The 21,837-nt window shown below is 51.4% G+C and overlaps 2 protein-coding genes across 3 annotated transcripts; one reads left to right on the top strand and one right to left on the bottom strand.

Annotated features, from left to right (window-relative positions):
• Nucleotides 1–1,529: 1,529 nt before the first annotated feature.
• RASL12 (RAS like family 12) lies at nt 1,530–17,350 on the top strand. Of its 2 annotated transcripts, none has more exons than XM_052646500.1 (5): nt 1,530–1,711; nt 3,647–3,703; nt 9,421–9,494; nt 10,224–10,414; nt 15,311–17,350. In XM_052646500.1, exons 1-5 carry the CDS (start codon nt 1,609–1,611, stop codon nt 15,567–15,569), a joined length of 684 nt encoding a protein of 227 aa, XP_052502460.1. In that variant the 5' UTR covers nt 1,530–1,608; the 3' UTR covers nt 15,570–17,350. The 2 variants fall into 2 exon arrangements, with proteins under 2 accessions (XP_052502460.1, XP_052502459.1); XM_052646499.1 differs by having other exon boundaries at nt 15,307–17,350.
• An 82-nt stretch (nt 17,351–17,432) lies between these two features.
• On the bottom strand, nt 17,433–21,311 carry SLC51B (solute carrier family 51 subunit beta). Its single transcript, XM_052646501.1, has 3 exons — nt 21,215–21,311; nt 20,056–20,146; nt 17,433–17,637 (listed from the first exon to the last, which is right to left on the bottom strand). The coding sequence occupies exons 1-3, from the start codon at nt 21,309–21,311 to the stop codon at nt 17,433–17,435; spliced, it is 393 nt and encodes a 130-aa protein (XP_052502461.1).
• Between the last annotated feature and the right edge of the window lie 526 nt (nt 21,312–21,837).

Here is a 21,837-nt window from a genome sequence, read left to right as displayed (position 1 = left end):
CATCAGGCTCTGACTCCATTTCCCTCCATCTGCTGACCTGGACTTTCCTGGTTTCTTCTGTGCGTAGGTGGGTAGATTAGCTGTGGGAGAATAGGGGGGTTGGGGTTGGAGGGGGATAGGTTGTGATGAGAAGTCTCTTGAGATGCCCACATCTTTCCCCACTCTGGTCTGGGGTGTATTTCAAAAGAAAGATCCCACAGGGTTCTAGAAAGTACTTAGACCTGGAACTCAGGGTTGATTTTGGTCACTCTCCATTGGGCCTGAACCACTCATGGAATTTTGGATTCATTTCCCCCTTCCTTTAGCATTATAGATGGGAGTGTGTGTGTGTGTGTGTGTGTGTGTGTGTGTGTGTGTGTGTGTGTGTTTGTGTGTGTGTGTGTGTGAGTCATTTAGGTCGTGTCTGACTCTTTGCAACCCTATGGACTGTAGCCCACCAGGCTCCTCTGTCCTTGAGATTCTCCAGGCAAGACTACTGGAGTGGGTTGCCATGCACTCCTCCAGGGGATCTTCCCACCCCAGGGACTGAAACTGCGTCTCCTGAGACTCCGGCATTGCAGGCGGATTCTTTACCACTAAGCTACCAGAGAAGCCCATAGATGGGGTCACCAAAGCCCAAAGAAGTGAGATGACTTGCCTAAGGTCACCCATTTAAGACCTGGCACTAGATCCTAAATGTCCAGATTCCTCATGTTGGTCCTTTGCCCTTTCTCCAGCAGGTCCAGATTTTTCCCTGGGTTTCAAGGCCAATGACAGTTGATCCCTACCAGGTTCATCCGTCCAGGTTTTAGAAAAAATAAATGCCCCCCTTTGCACGCTGGGCCACTCATAAGCTCCCATCAGGGAGAAAACCGTAATCCCGGTTGGGTTAGGTTTCTTGAAGCTGGGCCCAGGTTGGCCATGAAATCTTAGTAAGGAGATCTTCCCTCGCTCCTTTCCCAGAAACCAGGGTCCTTTATGGGTTCTGCAGGTCCCACATCGAAGGGGAGGGTAATGTGGTTGGGGAAGTTGAGCGCCAAGGCTGAGGGGGCTTGCGATCCAGAGAAAGCACATGGCTTGGATTTGAACCCGGCAGGCTTCCCGGAGGAGGAGGCGAGGCCGATGGGTAAGACAAAGGGAGGGGTGGATCTTCTTGCTGATGGGAAGTGACTGACTGGAGGTTCAGACCAGGCTGGAAACATCCTTCCCCCGAGTCCCTCTACCCCGTTCCTCCCTCTCTCCCGTCCTTGCCCTTTCCCGTCGGGTCCTGGGGGGCGCTGCGGGCGGTGACGGCTCCCAACCTTCGAGGCCCAGCGCAGCCGTGGGGCGCGCGGCAGGCGGGGAGCCGGGTGAGCGCGCCCCGCAGGGGTCTCCTCGGCCCTTACAAGGAGTCGGCGGCGCTCGGGGCGGCCCCGCCCGCCGGCACCCCCCGCCCCCGCCGCTCCTCCCCGCCGGGGCTGGCGGGGCCGCGGGGACGCCGCCCGCTGGGCGCCGGGCCCGGGAAGCGGACGCCGGCGCCGCCGGGCCCGCGAGTGCCAGCGGCCCGCCACTCGCTCCCGAGGCCCCGACGGGCGGGCACGCTGCTCGGGGCCCTGAGGCGGGACCCGCGGCTCTCTCCGCAGCGTCGCCATGGCCTCGGTGTTCGGGAAGCCCCGCGCGGGCGGCGGGCCGCAGAGCGCGCCCCTCGAGGTCAACTTGGCCATCCTGGGGCGCCGCGGGGCGGGCAAGTCCGGTGAGTGGGGCGCGGGCGGGAGGGAAGGGGTTCGGCGGGGACGGGAGACACGGGGAGCGGTGGACAGAAGCGGGAGCTCGGGGTGTGCAGGCAGGCTCTCCCACTGTCTTCAGGGGCTTTCTGCGCCCAGGTGAGCTGGCTGAGACACCGCGATTTTCTTCTGTGCCTCAGTTTCTCTGTTGCTTGGCTCTCCCTCTTGCTTTGTTTTCACCACCTCCGTGTCTCAGCTGTCTTGGGTTCCTGGCCTGCCTGTCCCTCTGTGTCTCCCCACTGACTGTGCCCTCCTTGTCTGTGATCCCAGCTGTCTCCTTTCGTGTCTCTGGTCCCTTGCTGGTCTCCTCCGCGCCTGTACCACCACCCTCCGTCCCCTCTTCCGGGCCAGCAGGCAGCCCTGGTGACTGGCCCCAGAGGGATCTGTGAGGCACTGATTCCCAGCCCCGTGCCCCTATTGGCTTCGTCGCAGCCTTGCTGCTTCTTGATTTCGGCCGGGGGTGAAGGGGCCCCAAACTCCTGAAGGGAGGTGATAAAAGGCACTGACTTTGGGGGTTTCCCAGGGGGAGAGTGCCACTCCCCACTCCCCACCTCAGTTCCCTGCAATTCTGGAACAAAGTGTGAATTCTTTTCAAATGTATTTGTTTCAAGCCAGACCCTTCTCCTGACTTTCTGGAAACATATTGGACTGTAATCTCAGGTGCCTTGGACTGAGCCTTGATGAACAAAGCTCTTGGATTTCTACTCAGGCCATTTCTAGCAACACTGAACAGCCTTCATCACTTCTGGTAGCTATCACCCAGCTGGAGCTCAGGTGGTGGGGGTGTCACTGTAGGCAAAGATCCAGAAAAAGGGTTCACAGCCCTCTTTGCCACTCTCAGTCCCAGGCAGCTGAAGGTGGGAGGGCCGAGGGGGCTCTTCCACTGGCTGTCTTCCAGTTACAGCCATTAGTAAATGGCCATCATGGACTCCGCTATGAGTTTCCTTCTTTGAGAGTTACCAGGGGCCTCCTTTCCACTTTTGAAGCCAGCCCCCTGACTCAGAGTGGGGATTCTGAATCATGCTGTCCTACAGAAAAGACTTCCCCTCGTCCCTTAGAAAATCAAACTGTTATTCGCAACTCTGTCACTGGTACATTAGCCAGTGACTACATGAATGAAGGAATTTAAATGTTAAAATATGTGTCCCCTGGATAATTAGTTTGCTAACTGACCCTGTTAGGAATCCTGGGATAGAATTTTAAGGATTTTCTTTAAAATATTGTGCTTCTTTTGAAGAGTCCAGGGTAGTAGTGAGCTGGCCCTTGGCTTTACGTGGCTAAAGTTCTGAACAGAATCAGTCTTGTGAATGCATTCCACCTGGAGACAACTTCCCTGGGTTTTATGTTCTGAGAGACTTGCCTGATGAGTGTGGAGGCCTTAGAGGCGAGACTTGAGGACTAAGGACTAGAGTGTGTTTACTTGGGACTCAGAGGGTTCATATCCCTCCCAGAGATTACCCATTGATCAGCTCAACTTCTACTCTCTCTTTGGCTTATAGCCAAGACTGGGATAAATGCCCCCATACTTCAGAATCTCTGTGCCTCATCTCTGAAGGGGATCTCTCTCTTCAGTTTCACTTTCACTAGGCAGACCCTATGGTAACAGTTGATGGGTCCAGACGCCTTAAGTAGGGTCTTCATAAACATAAACACCCCTTAGACTTGCCTCTCATTTCTTTGCTTCCTGCCTCCCCCACCCCCAAAAAATGCAACTGGGAAGGACATGTTCCCCATATTTCTGGTTTCATCTGAGCCTCTCAAACCAGCTCCCCAGCCACATTCCCCCAGAGCAAAGGGGTTACAGCACCTAGAAAAGTCTTCTCTAAAATGAGAGGAGCAGCCTCCAGTGTCCAGCAGCCAGACACAATGGGGATACTAAGCCAACTTCTTTCTACTTCTTGCAGCCCTGACCGTGAAGTTTCTGACCAGGAGGTTTATCAGCGAATATGACCCCAACTTGGGTAAGGACCCATCCACTCCTCCCTGTTCCTCTGGCTGTGTCCCGTTGGACTCTCCCCTGCACACCCACATACACTGTGGTAGGTCCAGGCCTGACCGGAACCACGCATCTGGGGACCAAGGGGAGGAGCCATCAGCATAACCCAGGCCATGGGCAAAATATTTTACGTTCCAGAAATGTACCCTTCCACAGCACACCCCAGATAGCTTGGGGCTTAGCCCAATTAAGAGAACTGAGAGAAGTTGATTTGCCCTAAAATATTAGGTACGATGAGACTTAAAACAAAAAAAAATCAAACATTGCAGAACATCCACATCCATTAAGTGTGATTCTTCCAGACCGTCATTCAGTGTACTTTTCCAGAAAAGCTGGATAAGACATTTGGAAAATTCCCTAGTGATACTGGGTTCTAAACCAGTTTTTTAACCACACAAGAAAACTAGTCTTGTTTGGTGGCTCTCTCATGGTATATTGGGAAAAGGGATGCCCTGGTGTCCCTTTTGAATCCTGAGTTTGAATCCTGGCTCTGTCACTTACTGGCTGTGCACCTTTGAAGCAGTCACCTAACCTCTCTGAACTTTTGTTTCCTTATTTGTAAAACGGGCATAAAAATAGCTATCTCAGAGAATTACTGTGAGGATTAAAGAAATAATATATGTAAAAGATCCAGCCTAGGGCTTGACCCACAGGAGACACTAAATGCGTATTTTCTTCTCCTTCCTTCTTCCTTCTCAGATGGCTTCCCATCTTTGGTGGCTGAGATTCCCCCAAGTTAATCAAATCAGTGTTTCTGAAAATTAATTTTAGCAGCAGAATGCTTTCCTCAAATAACTGCTTAATTGAACCCCAATATCTAAATAAATACAGAATTTTATTAGTATAAACGTAATTTAAGCTCACATTTATAGCATTTCTTTATGGTCAACTTTCCACTGAGAAAAATGGGATGTCTGGATGCTCTCTGCTTTTTGGAAATGGGGACTGCAGTCTTAGATTATTTTCCCCATTCATGAGAATTGAATAAGCTTTTGTGGAACTCCCGAAGGCCCTCTGAGGAAATCCAAGGCTCTGGGAGGACCCTCGGGGTCCCACCCATTGAAACCTCCACAGTGAAGCACCACTCACAGCAGGCCTCTGATGGAATGCCCCTGTGACACCAAAAGGAAAGAGCTCTTTAGCCCCTAGGTGTCCATCAGCCCCTCAGTCCAGGCTGGGATATTGACTCCCACTGTCAGACCAGGAAGGGGACGTCATGGCTATTTGGTCCAATGGCTTTTAGAATTTATTCCTTAATCAGCAGAATCTCTTCTTCCAAGGAGGTCTTACACAAAACCCCAGGGTGTCAAACAGAGAAAGCAAAAGGGGTTCCTGGCTAAGTCAGGAGTGCAGGGCAGGCAACTTGCTGACAGTCCCTAAGGCGATTTATTCCTCGGAGTTTGGGGTGACCACCTGCACTTTGACACACCCCTCCGCTGCAGTGGAGGAAGTAGACCCAAGGAACTTTCTGGGCCAAGGTCATCAGTAAGTCTGAGGGGAGCCCATTGATTAGCGGAGGTCAGTGACCTCTGGAGTGTGACACAGGACGCAATTGTGGGAGGCAGGGGGTGGTGTTGGGAGAGGCCAGACTTGAAGTTGGTCACTGAGGGGAGAGGGAGGGAGAAAAGTCACACAGCAGGGATGTCTGGGAAGGAAAAATGGAGATGCCCAAGGACAGTGCCTCAGAAGACAGATTCTGCCTGCCTCAATATAAGTATGGGACATACTTATAACTGTTAGCTGTTTATCTGAAATTCAAATTTAACTGGTCATCTTGTATTTATTTGACAACCCACCTCCAGTCTCTCTCCTTCCTGTCCCCCAATTCATACACTTCAGGCAGGGTCCCACCAGGGGCGCCTAGTACAGTGGTAGTTTGAGCCTCCTGATTGAGCAGTTTTGGAGTTCTGAGTGGGTGGAGGAATATGAAGTCAGACGGCTGAGGGCGGGGCAGCTGTGCAGTGGTTAGTCACCTCAGCCTTTGGTCTCTCACCCCGCCTTCAGAGCTTCTGAGCCTGTCCACTGTCTAAACATTCCAGCCACTATCCCATGGCTGGTTCCAGCAACAGCGGGGACTCTCTGACCAGATCCTCTTCTGTGCAGAGAAGTCTGAGCATCTAAGGGAGAGTTAGCCATGTGGAGATATAAAACCTTCTAAGAGCTTGAGCCCAAAGAGGCCTCTTCGGGGTGGAGACCTGTGTTGTTCATTCCTGTTTCTAGCTTGGAGTGCAGTATAGGCACAACATAGATGATATTAAACATGGGATTTGAAATTGGGTCTTAGGATTACCCTTTAAAGACCTCCTATTAGTGTGTATGTTAGTTGCTCAGTCGTGTCTGACTCTTTGTGACTCCCATGGACTGTAGCCTGCCAGGCTCCTCTGTCTGTAGGATTCTTCAGGCAAGAATACTGGAGTGGGTTGTCATTCCCATCTCCAGGGGATCTTCCTGACCCAGGGATCAAACTAGATCTCCCACTTTCCAGGCAGATTCTTTACCATTTGAGCCACCAGAGAAGTCCAGACCTCCTATTATTATCCCCATTGTATAAGTAAAGAAACTGAGGCAGAGAGGGCTCAGTGTTTTGCCTAAGATCATGGAGAACTTCAGGTGTAAAGGAAGATAAGACACCACTCCAGCTGTCCTCCGTGAAGGGTATCCTTATGCTATTGAGGACTTCCCAGGTGGCTCAGTAGGTAAAGATATATGGGTGTGATACCTGGGTTGGGAAGATCCCCTGGAGGAGGACATGGCAACCCACTCTAGTATCCTTGCCTAGAGAATCCCCATGGGTAAAGGAACCTGGCGGGCTAGTCCATGGGGTCAAAAAGAGTCAGACACGACTGAGCATGCATGAGTGGTATGCTATTGAGGGCCTGAAGTCAGAAGCCTGTGGGATCTCTGAGCCTCAGTTTCCCCATCTGGAAGATAGGACTAATAGACTGTGTTCTCTGAGTTGTGCCTTGTTATGGAACTAAGAAGTTGTGCCTTGTAATAATAATTAATAGTACTAATAAGTTGTGCCTTGTAATAGGACTAATAGACTGTATTCTGTGTGTGAGTTGTGCCTTATTATGGGTTGGGAGCTACTGGAACCAAGAGATTCAGTGCCTGTGTGCCTGTGCTGAGCACTCCAGGAAGGGAGCAGGGTCTCCAGAACACCCTCTTCTCACAGAGGGACTGGGGGAATCTTAGCTGGTTCGCCTAGGGCAGAATGACAGCTTCTTACCTCTCTTCACCCCCAGCCTGCTCCAACAAGGATACAGGTACCATTTCGGAAGCATTATCCTATACATACTCACAGGAGCTCCTTTGGTGGTGCTTTAAAAATTATCAGTGTAAATGAGAGGAAAACACTTGGGGGAAAGAAACTTCTCCCAGCATCAGAGTCCTCAGAAGCTCATTTAGAACTGGGAGCTGTGCTCTGTGCTCAGTCACTTCCATCGTGTCGGACTCTGACCCCGTGGACTGTAGCTCCCAGGCTCCTCTATCTGTGGGATTCTCCAGGCAAGAACACTGCAGGGGGGTGCCATTTCCTTCTCCAGGGGAATCTTCCGTGTCGCTTATGTGTCTCATTTCTCCTGCAGTGGCAGGCAGGTTCTTTACCACTAGGGCCACCTGGGGAACCCTAGGAGTTATGAAGCCCCGATTTATTAAAGGACTCCAGAATGTCCTGAGGGCAGGGAATTTGTGACAGGAAGGCAGGACGTGACTGCATTTTGAAAAGGAGCCCCTACCCCACCCCCAGCCCCTGGAGTCACCTCACTTGCAAGGGAGCGAGGGAGCTGGGTAAGATGATCTCATGACCTCTGAGCCTTCTTCACTCACCCATGTATGTTCCTCAGTTGTGGCCCAGTCAGAGCTGGAGGACTGGCGGGTCCACTGAACAGAGGGCGTGAGAGGGTCTCACCGTGGAGCCCTTGAGTTCATGTTCTTTCTGGTAGGGTGCTGTGTGCCTGTGACCGAGTTCCTTCCTCTGGGTCTCACCTCCTTGTCTCTCTAGCAGAGCTAACAGGAATCTCAAAAGGCTATCGTGTTGCACGGGGCTACAGTAGACCAAGCCTGGGCTAATATTTACCCCCAGGCTGGGCACAGCAACGGTGCCTCCTTGGGCCCAGGACTTGGGAAGCACCTAAAAGGCACGCATCAGACAACTCTGGCAGGAAAATAAAGACAAATCTGAACGAGACGTAGGCATCCACTCTTCTTGCACCAAATATAGTTAAACATTTGGGGCATATTTTCCATTAGATTTTTTTTTTTTTGTCTTTGAATAAGAGTGGCTATTTATCCAAGTCCCTGCAGCAGGCTGGGGATGGGAGCTGTCTGCGATTTCTGCTGGCTGCTAGTGGGCCTGGCATGTGTCCAGGCCTGGCTTGTCTGCCAGTGACCCTCGGAGAGAAGTGTTTGTGAATTCCGCCAGAGTTGGGGGGGACTATTCTCACAGTGGATTCTGCCAGCAAGGCAGAGAGGACCCCAGTTCTGCACAGAGCATTCTTCTTTGGGGTCATCTGGGGGCCCAGGGCCCCCCAGGGAAAGGTGAGGGCCAAGTGCACCCCACATGTGGGCCAGTGGCACAGGGGAAATTTGGGGGTGGGGAAAGAAATTGCCTGTGACAGTGAGGTCCTCTTTGCAGGCCCTGCCACTTGACTCTTTCTCAGGTTTGAGGTCATGAGAACTTTGAAAAATATATATATATATATATAAAAACCAATTTGAAATCCGAATAAGATCAGTGGTTCAGCTCATAGTATGGCACCAAAGTCAGTTTCCTAGTTTTGATCCTTGAACTATGGTTATGTAAGGGGCTAACAGTGTGGGGGAGAGAAGTGCGGGGTAGGGTACACAGGAACTCTGTGTACTGTTTTGCAACTTCTACATGAGTCTAAAATTATTTCAAAATAAAAAGTTAAAAAAAATCACCTAGGAATGTGAACCTGCCCTGGAAACTTGGGAGCATCATGTCCCCAGCATCCTTTCCCAGGCATTGTGGAGGGCCAGGTATGTGCCTAGGGGCCCATCCAGTCCTCCCACAGCCCTTTGAGATGGTGCAGGGACAAGCCTTTAGCACAGTGCCTGACACAGAGTTGAAACTTGAAAACTGTTAGCCAGTGTTATCATATTATCCCTGGTGCTGCTGCTGCTGCTAAGTCACTTTAGTCGTGTCTGACTCTTGGAGACCCCATGGACTGCAGCCCACCAGGCTCCTCTGTCCATGGGATTCTCCAGGCAAGAGTACTGGAGTGGGGTACCATCGCCTTCTCCGTCACGCTATCCCTATTCACTTTCAAAATTTTTTATTTGGCTGAGCCAGGTGTTAGATGTTGCATGTGGGATCTAGTTTCCTGACCAAGGGTCAAACCCAGGCCTCCTAGCCACTGGACCACCAGGGAAGTCCCACGTTATCCTTATTTTAAAATTAGAAAACAGAGCCTCAAAATGTTGAAAAGACTTGGCCAAGCCACACAGCTTAAAAGCAGCAGCATCTGCTTGGTGGGAGGTTCTGCCCGTGTCCTCTATGTGGGTGAGAGCCAAGATCCTCTCCTGTGGTCCCAGCTCAGCCAGCCCCAGAGCAGCCCCCAAGGGGTGCGCAGGGTCTAGCAGAAAGGCAAGCTGGGAGTCAGACCTAGCTCACCCTGGAGTGGCCGGCCTGCCTCTGACTGGGCTGACCGTCTGTTACAGAGGACACCTACAGCTCTGAGGAGACCGTGGACCACCAGCCTGTCCACCTGAGGGTCATGGACACTGCAGACCTGGTAACATTACCCCTCTCCCCACCCCCCACCCCTCCCCCGTTACCCCCGAGGAGCTGAGAATCCGTGCAGCCTCTGCAGGAGTCCTGTTTCCAGAGTGGGGGCCTCGGATGGGAATCTGTAAACCTTTTCAGCTCCAATCTGCTATGTCCCCGAGGTGCTGACCCCTCTGGGCCTGAATCCATTGATTTGCCAAATGAGAAGGGATAGGACGGGGCCTGGGGAGGACTGATGATTGCTGGTGCCATCCCTGAGATCCTGCGCTTTGGGGCTTGGTGCCTGTGCCCACAGGTGCACACCTGTGTTTACAGATGCTTCTCTGACCCCAACTCCCACTCCCCGCCCAGTACATACATCTTCCTATGCTCTCACCACCCCCTACCAAGGCCCGATGCCAGTTCTTCTCAGAAGCTAAAGGGGCACCATGAACCTGACCCCAAACCAGCAGTGCCCAGGCACAGCCAGGTCTCAGTGGGGGCCATGCCAGAGTCTTGGCTCCGTGCCCCAGAGAAGGTCTCCCAGTCTGTGGTTGGGTGGTGGGAGTGAGGCTCAGAGACAATGTCTCCTTTCACATCAAGCCAAATCCACACTCAAGTGCCCCTTTGAAAAGGGCCCTGCTGGGGAACAATGTACAAAGACCCAGGGAGCAGGGAGGCGGGGAGAGGCAGCTCAGGTGAAGTCCTTTACCCCCGCCTGTTCTGCCCCTGACTGAGGCTGCCTGCTTTGTCCCAGGACACCCCCAGGAACTGTGAGCGCTACCTGAACTGGGCCCACGCCTTCCTGGTGGTGTACAGCGTTGACAGCCGCCAGAGCTTCGAGGGCAGCAGCAGCTACCTGGAGCTGCTCGCTTTGCACGCAAAGGAGACGCAACGCAGCTTCCCAGCTCTGCTGTTGGGCAACAAGCTGGACATGGCCCAGTACAGGTGAGTACGCACTTCGTCCCACAGCCCAGAGCTCGCTTTCCTCATCCAGGCGATATCATCTTTGGGGATTATTTGGCTGCGAAGAAGAGTGATCTCCTCTGATGTAGGTGGAAGGGAGGGGACATGTCGTAAGGGTACAGGGTGGGCAGGTCTTCCAGGCAGTGCCAGGCAGGAAGGGAAAGGCATCCAGGCTGCACAGGGGCTGGACCCTGAAGGTCGGAAGAGAGGCCACTCCTTCCATCTTCCCGGGGCTCTGAGGTCTCTTGGCTTCACCCTTTCTTGCCTGAGACTATATGACCTTCTGTTTCCACTCCCTGCGGCTGGCTGGTCATCCAGGGCCCAATTCCAGTTCTGGAGAGAGAGGCTCTGATAGGCAGCGTGAGTCAGGCCAGTCTGCTCTGGTTCAGCCAGCTCTTGCCTCCCCCAAGTGAGGTCCCCAGGCTCACTCCCACCGTTGGCTGTGCCGAGGGCAGGAGTCTCTTAGAAAGGGCTGGACTTCAATCAAAGGCCACAGACTGGCCTGGGGGCAGATGACCACTGAGTACTGCAGTCATATTTTGTTTGGCTGGCACAGTGTTTTAAAAGACCTGGAACTGGAATGCTTTAGGGCGGGGTGTGCTCCCTCCAGCTGACCACAGGCCTCACCATCCCCGTGGCTTACTCCTCCCCACACATTCAAGTTGCCTGCCTGGCCCCTGAGGTGTTTGAGACTATGACGCCTTCACCTGATGAGTGACCCCACTGGCCTTCTCCAGCTCGGACGTCCATCCCTTGTGGCCAGTCTACTTGGGAGGTAGGGCAGTCTTCCTCCCATCCCTCCCTCCTCAAGGCCAGTCACCACCCCTGCTTCCCAGATGCCAAAGGCCCATTGACTGGTGTTATAAAGGAGGGGATGCTTGATATAGATCAGGGCTGATGGGCAGTGGGGAAAAGAGGTGTGGTCTCATGAAGGAGATTCACAGGAGGAGACTTCAAAGGCGGGCATGCCCTCACACCCAGACAAATTCTGTCTCAGGGAATGAGGGAAGTTGTGTGAACTTAAAGCCAAAAGGTAGTCTTCGTGGAGTCAAAGAGCCCCCAGAACCTAGAGGAGGAATCAGAAGACTGGATTGAGAATAATCAGTTTTAAATATGAAGGAAAAAACTAGGCCACTATTTTGGTCCCAATATTTACCCAAGGGATTGTCTGAAAGTGGTTTGGGAGCAAAGAGCAAAGCAGCCTCAGTTCCCTAAGAAGGAGTCATGATGATTTATCCCCATTTCCTTCTTTGGTTCAGTCCTGATGTTGGTAGGTCAGGATTTGACAGGCACAGTCAATCTAACTTTTGCTGAGCAGTGGCCAATGTCTCCCATGACTGTCTTGCAGCTGAAGGGTAAAATGTGGGTTAGGGCAGTGGTTCCCAAACCACTGATACCATTTTTGCTAGGCTATGCCAAAATAAGCAAAAAGGGTGATAATGTTACGTGCTGGGTCAGCCATTCACACACATGCATGCGCACATGGGGTGGTTGTTTCTGAAAGCTCATTATTCAAGGCCCACAATGACAAAGTTTCAGATTCAAGTTCATCACAAAGGCATGTAATACCAAGTATTCTTTCAAAAGCTCCTCGGGAAACTGAACTGACAGGACACCAGCCTTGGGTGGGGAATGGATTCTGTGCTGTGCCCTGACCCTTTTTGTCCTAGACACTCTCCCTGTCTGATGGGCTAACCTGCTCCTAGCCCTTGCTTCTGCTAGATTACCCTTGGCTCAGAAATCTTTTCCCTCCATACTTGCCCTGAGTTCTCCTCTCACCTCACAGTCTGTGCCATTGTCCTCAGGGATGGTGGGTGAGGCTGCTCAGCAGTGGGATTCGGCCATTGAAACCTTGATCTCCAGCCCTCAGGGCTGCCCCCACTGCATCTCTTCTGGACATCTGGTCTACCAAAGGACCAGTATTTTTCTCTCACCTGATGTCCATGCTTTCAGGACCTTCCTGAAAGTTGACAAATACTTGATCCCACCATCATGAGAGGTGGTTACAAATGCTTGATTCCACCATTATGAGTTGTTCAGTCATCCAGTTGTGTCTGACTCTTTGAGACCCCATGAACTGCAGCATGCCAGGCCTCCCTGTCCCTTACCATCTCCTGGAGTTTGCCCAAGTTCATGTTCATTGCATTGGTGATGCCGTCCAGCCATCTCATCCTCTGAAACCTTCTTCTCCTTCCCTCATTCTTTCCCAGCATCAGGGACTTTTCCAATGAGTTGTCTGTTCACAGCAGATGATCAAAATACTGGAGCTTCAGCATCAGTCTTTCCAGTGAGTATTCAGGGTTGATCTCCCTGAAGAGTGACTGGTTTGATCTCCTTGCTGTCCATGGGACTTTCAGGAGTCTTCTCCAGCCCCGCAGTTCGAAGGCATCAATTCTTTGGTGTTCTTCTTTCTTTACAGTCCAGCTCTCACAACTGTATGTGACCACTGGGAAAACCATAGCCTTGATAAGGGACCTATACGGACCTTTGTTGGCAGAGTAATGTCTCTGCTTTTCAACATACTGTCTTCAGGTTTGTCATCGCTTTCCTGCCAAGAAGCAGTCATCTTCTGATTTCATGGCTGCAGTCACCGTCCACAGTGATTTTGGAGCCTGAGAAGAGGAAATCTGTCACTACTTTCCCCTTTTCCCCTTCTATTTGCCTTGCAGTAATGGGGGCGGATGCCATGATCTTAGTGTTTTTAATATTAATCTTAAGCTGGCTCTTTCACTGTCCTCCTTCACCCTCATCAAGAGGCTCTTTAATTCCTCTGCTGTCTGCTGTTAGAGTGGTATCATCTGCATATCTGAGGTTGTTGATGTTTCCCTCTCCTATCTTGATTCTTTGGGCGGAAAACTCCCTTGATGTTTCCAGTTTTCCTGTAGAGATCTCTAGTCTTTCCCCTTTTGTGTTTTCTTTAATTGTTAAACCCTGTTCACTGAAGAAGGCCTTCTTGTCTCTTCTAGCTATTCCTTGAAATTCTGAGTTTAATTGGATGTACCTCTCTCCCTTGCTTTTTGCTTCTCTTCGTTCTTCTGCTACTCCTAAAGCCTCCTTAGATAATCACTTTGCCTTCTTGCTTTTCTTTTTCTTTGGGACGGTTTTGTTCACTGCCTCCTATACAATACTACGGACCTTTGTCCATAGTTTTTCAGGTACAGTGTTATCTAGATCTAGTCCCTTGAATCTATTCATTACCGCTACTGCGAATTCATATAGGATTTGATTTAAGTCATATCTGACTGGCCTAGTGTTTTTTCCAGTTTTCTTTAGTTTAAGCCTGAAGTTTGCTCTAAGAAGCTGTTGATCTGAGCCACAGTTAGCTCCAGGTCTTGTTTTTTGCTGACTGTATGCAGCTTCTCCATCTTCGGCTACAAAGAATGTAATTGATTTGATTTTGGTATTGACCATTTGGTGATGTCCATGTGTAAAGTCATCTTTGCACATCTTGTGTTGTTGAAAAAGTATTTGCTATGACTGATGCATTCTCTTGGCAGAATTCAGTTAGCCTTTGCCCTGCTTCATTTTGTTCTCCAAGGCCAAACTTGCCTGTTACTCCAGGTATATCTTGACTACCTAGTTTTGCATTCCAATCCCTGATGATGAATAGAACATATTTTTAAGGTGTTAGTTAGTGTAGGAGGCCTTCTAGGTCTTCATAGAAATGATCAGCTTCAGCTTCTTCGGCATCGGTGGTAGGGGCATGGACTTGGATTATTGTGATGTTGAATGGCTTGCCTTGAAATGAACTGAGATCATTCTGTCATTTTTGAGGTTGCACCCAAGTTCTGTATTTCAGACTCTTTCGTTGATTACAAGGGCTACTCCATTTCTTTTATGGGATTCTTGCCAACAGTAGTAGATGCAATGGTTATCTGAATTCGCCCATTCCCATCCATTTTAGTTTGCTGATTCCTAGGATGTAAATATTTATTCTTACCATCTCCTGCTTGACCACATCCAATTTTCCATGATTCATGGACCTAACTAACATTCCAGGTTCCTATACGATACTGTTCTTTGCAGCATCGGATTTTACTTTCATCACCAGACACATCCACAACTGAGTGTCATATCTGCTTTGTCCCAGTCGCTTCATTCATTCTGGGGATATTGGTAATTCTTTTTCACTCTTCCCCAGTAGCATTTTGGGCACTTTAAGGCCTGAGGGACTTATCTTGTGGTATCATAATTTTTTGACCTTTTACACAGTTCATGAGAGGTGGTTGCAAATACTTGATTCCACCGTCATGAGAGGTGGTTACAAATACGTAATCCCACCGTCATGGGAGGTGGTGCAGGATACAGTGGGAATAGGTGCTGCTCCCTCTCTTGTGTTGTCATCGCCCTGAGAGCTCTGCTGACCACAGGCATCCTGAGTCATGACCATAGCCCACCAGGCCTCTGTAGACACCGTGGTCTCACATGCTTCTGACCAAGCCAACACCGCTCTCCAGAGCTTAATCCACACCCCAGGGCTGAGGGCGGCTCATTTCCTAACCAAGGAAAAGAGCTGAGGAGACGTGGGGCTGAGAGCAGCCATCTTCCTCTGGCCACAGGCAAGGTCTAGCCAGGGACTTTGGGCCAGCTTCTCCTTTCCCCTCAGTCTCGTTTTGACATTCTGGCTTAGGTGACATCAGCTGCCATTTACTGAGCAGGGACTGTGCTAGGCCCTTGACACAAATCGTCTTTCTTAATCTTAACAACCCTGAGAGGCAGCTGTCATTCTCCCATTTAACTGATGAGTAAAACTGAGCCTCAGAGAGATGAAGATGGCTCCAGGTCATGGAGCTGGTAAGTGAGGAGCCAGGAGTAGGGCCGGGCCTGCCTGACTCGGATGCTCCTGACCCTGACTCCCCCTGCTTCCTCGCCAGGCAGGTCACGCAGGCAGAGGGCGCCGCTTTGGCGGGCAGGTTCGGGTGCCTGTTTTTCGAGGTCTCTGCCTGCCTGGACTTTGAGCACGTGCAGCACGTCTTCCATGAGGCAGTACGGGAGGCGCGGCGGGAGCTGGAGAAGAACTCCCTGGCCAGGCCTCTCTTCATCTCGGAGGAGCGAGCTGTGCATCACCAGGCCCCACTCACGGCCCGCCACGGGCTGGCCAGCTGCACCTTCAACACACTTTCTACCACCAGCCTGAAGGAGATGCCTGCTGTGGCACAGGCCAAGCTGGTCACTGTGAAGTCATCCCGGGCTCAGAGCAAGCGCAAGGCACCCACCCTGACGCTATTGAAGGGCTTCAAGATCTTCTGAGGGCCCCTGCTCAGGATCCCAGGCTCGGCACTGGGCCGTCTGCCTGGCAGGGGCTGGCTTCTCACCACCGGCTTTCCTTCTGATGGAATAGTAGCCCTCACCATCCAGCGGACAGCTGAACCCTCCTCCAGCGCCAGACAGTGTCCCTGATCACTGTAGGAGCCGTAGGGACATACAGGAATGCTGTTCCTGTTCCCTCCAGGCCTTAGTTTCCATGGTAACCACTGTATCCCTCACCCTGAAGGAAACACCACTGTGACAACGTGGAGAGGTCAGCTGGAAATGGAAGAAAATGGCAACATGCTTCATGGTGCCGTCACCCCCTTTCCTGCTCCAGCTATAGCCTGGACTGATGTGGCCCCCAGGGGACGGCTCTGGGTGGACAGCTTCATGAGGCCTTCCTGAGGCTTGAGAGCAGCCCACCCTGAAGTCCCAGCACCTCCTGGTGGATGGGCAGGGCAGGGCTGGGCAGGGGCAGGTTTGGGAGGGCTGGAGCCCAACCCTCCCTTTGTCTTCTGACCTCGCAGAACCACCAGGCCACAAACCCCACAGTTCATTCAAGTAAAATCTAGTTGAGAAATCCTACTCAGCCTGTGAGAAGCAAAGGTGTCTGGGGAAGGGGTATTTCCAGTGCTTTGCCTCTCAGTGAAGGTGGAGGGAAAGTGCTGCAGGCTGGCCAGTGCAGGGAGCCTCCGGGGTGTTTCACTGGGAGGCAGGGCCCCTGAATTTTCCAACCTTCAGTCAAGGACTCTGTCCACAGACCCTCAGGACCAGCCTTCTCAAGGTGACTGATCAAAACTGCAGAACAAAGTCGTCCTCTCCAATGACAATAACCCAGGACTCCAGGGAGCCCACCCTGGGTGTACCAGGCATCCAGTAAGGAGAAACTGTTCTGCGTATTCTGTCTCTAGTCTGGGATGGCAGGACCTAGGATCTTTGGCAACGGGTCTGTGTGTTCAAAGTCCCCTTTTGTAAGATAGAACCTACACCATTTTGAGTTCATAAATTTTTCATAAATTATTGGGGTTGCCACCCAAGCTTGTACTGCAACACTGTGGCTCACACACGGGATCACGACCCTCCTTTGGGATCCCATGGTTAGTAAGAGAAAGGCCTCAGAGACAGGGGGTTTCATAGTTTTCTAGCTCTGTTTACCGCAGGGCCCCTGGCCCAGAGGAAGTCTTTCATGGACCCTTGGCAGATCAGCAGGTAAAGGAGAGGGCTGCAGTGGAGGGAAGGGAGTATATACATGCTAAGTCACTTTAGTCGTGCCCGACTCTGTGGGACTGTATGGACTGTAGCCCACCAGGCTCCTCTGTCTAGGGCTTCCTTGGTGGATCAGATGGAGGGAAGGGAGGGGAAATGAATTCTGAGCCCAGAACCCTGCCCCTTCCTTACTCAGCCCTTCTAGGAGCTTGGATTGAAAACAGGATCTCCAGCCCAGGCTTCAGCCACTTTCTACAGATGGAGAAGCCGAGGTCAGAGGGAGGCTGGGAACTCCTCAAGACCACGCGAGGAGTCTGACCAGGCTTCCTGACCCACAGGCTGGCTCTGGATTTCGCACTTTCACTCCAAGCCTCTTATGTGTGGCCCACTGCCATTTGAACAAACTATGCAACTCCAGCTGCCCACATCCAGAAGCATTTTAATAAAAAGATTTTGTTCATTTTTTTCAAAACAGGGTTTTAGTTTGATTGCAGTTCACTCACTCTGTCTGCTAACACTCCGGGGGCACTGCCCTGCACCCTGACTAGCTTTCAGATTCTTGTGGGTCTGGAAGATGGACCAGTGGCACATCCCTGTATTTTGCCTCCATTTCTCCCTGGGCCAAAGTTGGCTTTTCAGAGAGCAGAGTCTCTGTTAGGATGGTCAGGTTGTTCTCATCTTTGTTTCCACCCTCAGCCAAGTACAGGACTTCTGGAGTTTGTTTTTCCGGTGGCAGCTTCTTTTGATTTCTGGGAGGAGAGAAAACACTATTGAATGTGGGTTCCCTGTGTGGGGGTACCAAGAGGTTGGAGCAGTGGTTGGGGCTCCCAAGTGGGTTAGCAAGTTTGAGGGGGTAAATCCAGTACACAGTTCTGGAAACAGTCTGGGGAGAAAGCTGAGATGGTTTGATAGGTTTCTGGCAGAGAAACATCTTAGACTTCTCCATGCATCTTCTTACCAAACCCGCAGCGCCATCTGTGAACTCAGCTACTGTTGCTCCTCTTGCAAGTGACATAAAATGGCTCAGAGGGGCCTGAGGAGCATGTGTCTGGGTCATGCATTTCTCTCCTGACTCCCAGCCCTGTGTTCTTTTCACCAAGCTACACTTTCATCCTGCTTAGTGTAGTCCTTATTACCCCATCCCCACCCTCACTCCACTCCATCCCAAGACAGACTGTAGCAGGAAATTCCTACCTAATCCTTCTGCCTCTAGGTGCTTATGTCTCCAAACCGGCCTGCACACAGCAGCCATGATTCCAGAGTGCTCAGCTCAGGTACCTCCACTGGCTCCCCACTGCCCACTTCTGGAACCTGGCATTCAAGATCCAGCCTTCCTACCAGTAACTTAGGCAAGCCTCTTCCCTCCGAGGTGGTTCTACTCCAAGTCTCCACCCCTAGATCTCCTAGTGAAGAGACCCCGCCAGGGTTTGAGCTGACTGCCCAGACAATCTGTCTGGGTCACAGGGGAACATCTGACTGTCTGCTGCTCCTGAGGACAGCTGCCTTGTCTCTGAGGTGACTTTGCTGAGGCGGATGCTTCCTGACAGTCTGAGAGAGGAAAAGTCACCTTCTCAGAGACACTACCCCTCTGGGTCCTTCCCACAGACTGATCTCACTAAAACATAAACCTTTCATGTCCCTGTACAGAGCTCTTCTCTGGCTCCCCAGTGCCCATGAGCTAGAACCTGAAAACTCCTTAGGGAGCCCCCAGGGCGTGTACACTCTGGGCCCTGCTGCCTCTTGACCTCTCTTTCCTCCCGCCCCCACAGTCCACACTACAACCCCCTGGGCCCTCCTGCTCCTCCCTTGAGCTTGGGGCATGCTGTCCCTTAGTCAGCCCAGCCTCCGTCTCTTTTTTGCCCTCAAGGCCCTAGATCCCACCTCTATATATCCCTCAGTCATCACCTGTCATTCTCAACTACAGTTGTCTCCCCTCCAAACTGTCAGCTCCGTAAGACCGGGGCTGAATCTCTCTTGTCCAGCCCTGTGGTCCCCATTCTCGGCACAGAACCTGGTACAGAGCAGTGCTTGGCTTATTCTGTGGAATAAATGATGACTGAGCCGTAGCAGTTCGTAACGACTAGTTACTGATGTGAACGAAATAACTGAGTTATTTCTTTCTGGCTTTATAGCAGAACTATGAGGAGGATTCATAGATGACCACATCCAGAAGGCCAACCCTTCCATGGATCCTCAGTGAGCTTATTCTGTTCAGTGGGAATAAGTAACTTGTGCCAGCCCCACCTTACAGGGCTGGTTTGATCAAGTGAGAGAATGTGAAGATGCCTTCAAAGTTGCAAACCATGATACAGATCTGAGGAGGGATTCTCAGTATTACTGTTTAAAAGTTACTGCTAGTTACTAAGATATAGTAATTATTGAATGAATGAATGGGAATGAGTGAACCAAGTATTTGTTGAATAACTTCCAGAATCTGACACTGCCAGTTGCTCGGGGAAGCAAAGTTGAGTCAAACGTAGTTCCTGCCCTCAAGGAGCTTTCAAAAGTTAGTCCTGGACTCATCCAGAGAGTTTAACAAAATGCCAGGGCCCAGGTCCCCTCCCCCGCAGACCCTCTGCATCAGAATATCTAAGGTGAGGCACAGATTTCTGTGTTTAACATTCTTCCGCAGGTGATTTGTTCATCCAGGGTTAAGGAGCAATGTTGTTATAAAAATGTCAGAATTACCCAGGAGCCCCAAGTGCTCTCAGGTCTCTATCCATGCCCTGCATTTGACCTTGGAGTAGCACAAGGTTGTGCCATGTAACCACATCCCTAATTCTGCAAAAGCCCCCACTGAGCACTCCCCACAATCGTAGGAGGAAAAAATCCATCACGGTTGCCATTTATAGAAGGAGAAGCCAGCCTGGAGGTACTGAGTGTCTTGCCCAGCTAGTGAGTGGCAGAACTGGAATCTGAACCCAGCCTGTATGACTCCAGAGCCAGGGATCCTGATTTCTGAGACACACCAGCCCCCGCTCTGCTTGCTGGCCAGGGAATGGTCATTGGGGACAGCTGCTAGTTTTTCTGCAGCTTTGGGTTCTCAAACAAACAAAACCCTACAGGCTGCATTTTACTGACCCAAAGGGTGGACAGCCAAGGTCTCTAGATGACCCCTCTTTAGATTTCTCCACCCTCCAGAGACCACCCCTAGACCAGCTCCTCACCTGTTTGCCTGGATGTTCCTTCCCAAGAGGATGAAGCTTATTATGACCACCAAGGCCGCCAGGACGAACATGGACATATTCCAAGGAGTTGCTGGGGAGGGACACACAGGATGGAGCCTTAAGGACAGGCTGGGTGCACCTCAGGCCCCTAACAGACCAACTCACAGCATCAGCTTCCCCCTGCTGTGGGCCACATATTGTAGAAAGAGACTAACCAAGCTGAAGATGAGCCAGGGAACTCCTGGTCCAAAGCAGGGGACAGGGGGAGAAGAGATCTCTGCTCCAAAGAAGTTCTCATCTACCTGGGGGAGATAGCACTGCAGTGGGATAATAATGGTGGGGAAAGGAGGGATAGTGAAGGCAAATGTCACCATCTTCAGAGTTTTGCTAGGGGCTGGCCAAGTGCAGTCCAAGGGAAAGAGGAAGGGAGGGAGGAAGTGAGGAGAGGGAGGAAGGGAGGGAGGAAAGAAGTGAGGGAGGGAGGGAAGAAAGGGTGGCAGTTAAATTAGATTTGACAAGCTGCCTGCAGATAATACATAAAGTAGCTCATCTGAGTTTGGATAATCAGGATCTGTCCATAGCGTACCCAGATGAGGCAGCATCTAGCTTCAGAGCTTTGCATCTCCTGTTGCCTCTACCAGGAATGCCTTTCCCCACATAATCTGCATGGCTAATTCTGTCACCTCCTGCAAGCCTTTATTCAGATATCAGCTTCTGAGCAAGGCCTTCCTTGACCACATTACATTCCCTGGCTGCACACTTCCTATTCCTTTCTTGGCTTAAATTTTCTCCTTATTACTCATTTCACCAGCATGCTATGCATTTTAGTCACTTGTTGGTTTTCCTTTTTCACTAGAAGGAATGCTCTATGAGGGCAGAGATTTTTGTGTGTTTCCACTTCTGTAACCCCCATGCTGAGAACAGTCCCTGGTGCAGAGAAGGAACTTAATAAATATTTGTGAATGACAGGATGGGTGAGTACATGAGTGACCAGCTCTGAGGAAGGGAGAGTGCAGTTTAGCCAGGCCCCTCTGGGCAGTGAGACCCTCAGCCTCAGCTCTTGCCCTGGAGGAAACGTGCAGCCTGCCATGGAGGAGGGGACCATGATGGGGGCTTCAGCCAGGAGAGTGCACCCCCACCACCCATCCCCACCGCTTACCATCCTCTACTCGGAAAAGCCAAAGCACTTCTTCCAGCAGCTCCAGAGGCACCTCGCTGATGGGTGGGGCTCCAGTTAGCCCCTCGCTGTAGCTCATGCCCTTGCTTCTGGTTGGGATATGTTTCTGACAAGGAAGTTCTCAGACCCCTTCGCTCCCAGCTGCTCTCCTGGCCTACTAAGGTTATGACCCTTGACAAAGGCCTGAAGACTCCTGGAAACGAAGAATGGAGCATGAATGGATATCCCACCCCAACTTACTCTCCCCTCCCTGCCCAAACCCTGGGCCCAAACCCTGCCCTTCCCTGGGCCCAAAGTTACAGGACTGAAATAGCCGGAACTCCCGGAGCAGGTGGGGCCTGAAGCAGCAGAGACCATAGAAATGGGAGCCACTCAAATCTTTATTAAAACTCATTACACGTGGGGAGGAGCACTAATGCGGGCTGTGGGGAGGACTGAGCCACTGATGGGCTGTGGGACTGACCCTTGCAGGGTCTCTCCAGTTCTTGCCTGCCCAGCATCCCCTCTAGCTTCTGCAGTCCACCCCTCTCCTTCACCAAGTTTCCTTAGCAGCGAATTTTCCTGTACTGGCCAATCACAGGTGCCCGTCTCCCCCACGTGATGAA

The sequence above is a fragment of the Budorcas taxicolor genome, chromosome 10 (genome assembly GCF_023091745.1).
Source record: "Budorcas taxicolor isolate Tak-1 chromosome 10, Takin1.1, whole genome shotgun sequence".
NCBI classification, from domain to species: domain Eukaryota; kingdom Metazoa; phylum Chordata; class Mammalia; order Artiodactyla; family Bovidae; genus Budorcas; species Budorcas taxicolor.
The sequence above is the reverse complement of the archived record's forward strand: the minus strand, read 5'-3'. Positions and strand labels throughout refer to the sequence as shown.

What these genes read in the sequence shown, in the direction of transcription:
- RASL12 (XM_052646499.1), top strand. Translation starts at nt 1,609, where the DNA reads ATGGCCTCGGTGTTCGGGAAGCCCCGCGCGGGCGGCGGGCCGCAGAGC. An exon ending in TCATGGACACTGCAGACCTG is followed by an intron (nt 9,495 to 10,223) that starts GTAACATTACCC and finishes GCTTTGTCCCAG; the next exon opens with GACACCCCCAGGAACTGTGA. An exon ending in CTGGACATGGCCCAGTACAG is followed by an intron (nt 10,415 to 15,306) that starts GTGAGTACGCAC and finishes CTTCCTCGCCAG; the next exon opens with GCAGGTCACGCAGGCAGAGG.
- SLC51B (XM_052646501.1), bottom strand. Translation starts at nt 21,311, where the DNA reads ATGAGCTACAGCGAGGGGCTAACTGGAGCCCCACCCATCAGCGAGGTG. An exon ending in GCTTTTCCGAGTAGAGGATG is followed by an intron (nt 20,147 to 21,214) that starts GTAAGCGGTGGG and finishes GTCCCTCCCCAG; the next exon opens with CAACTCCTTGGAATATGTCC. An exon ending in AGGAACATCCAGGCAAACAG is followed by an intron (nt 17,638 to 20,055) that starts GTGAGGAGCTGG and finishes CTCTCCTCCCAG; the next exon opens with AAATCAAAAGAAGCTGCCAC.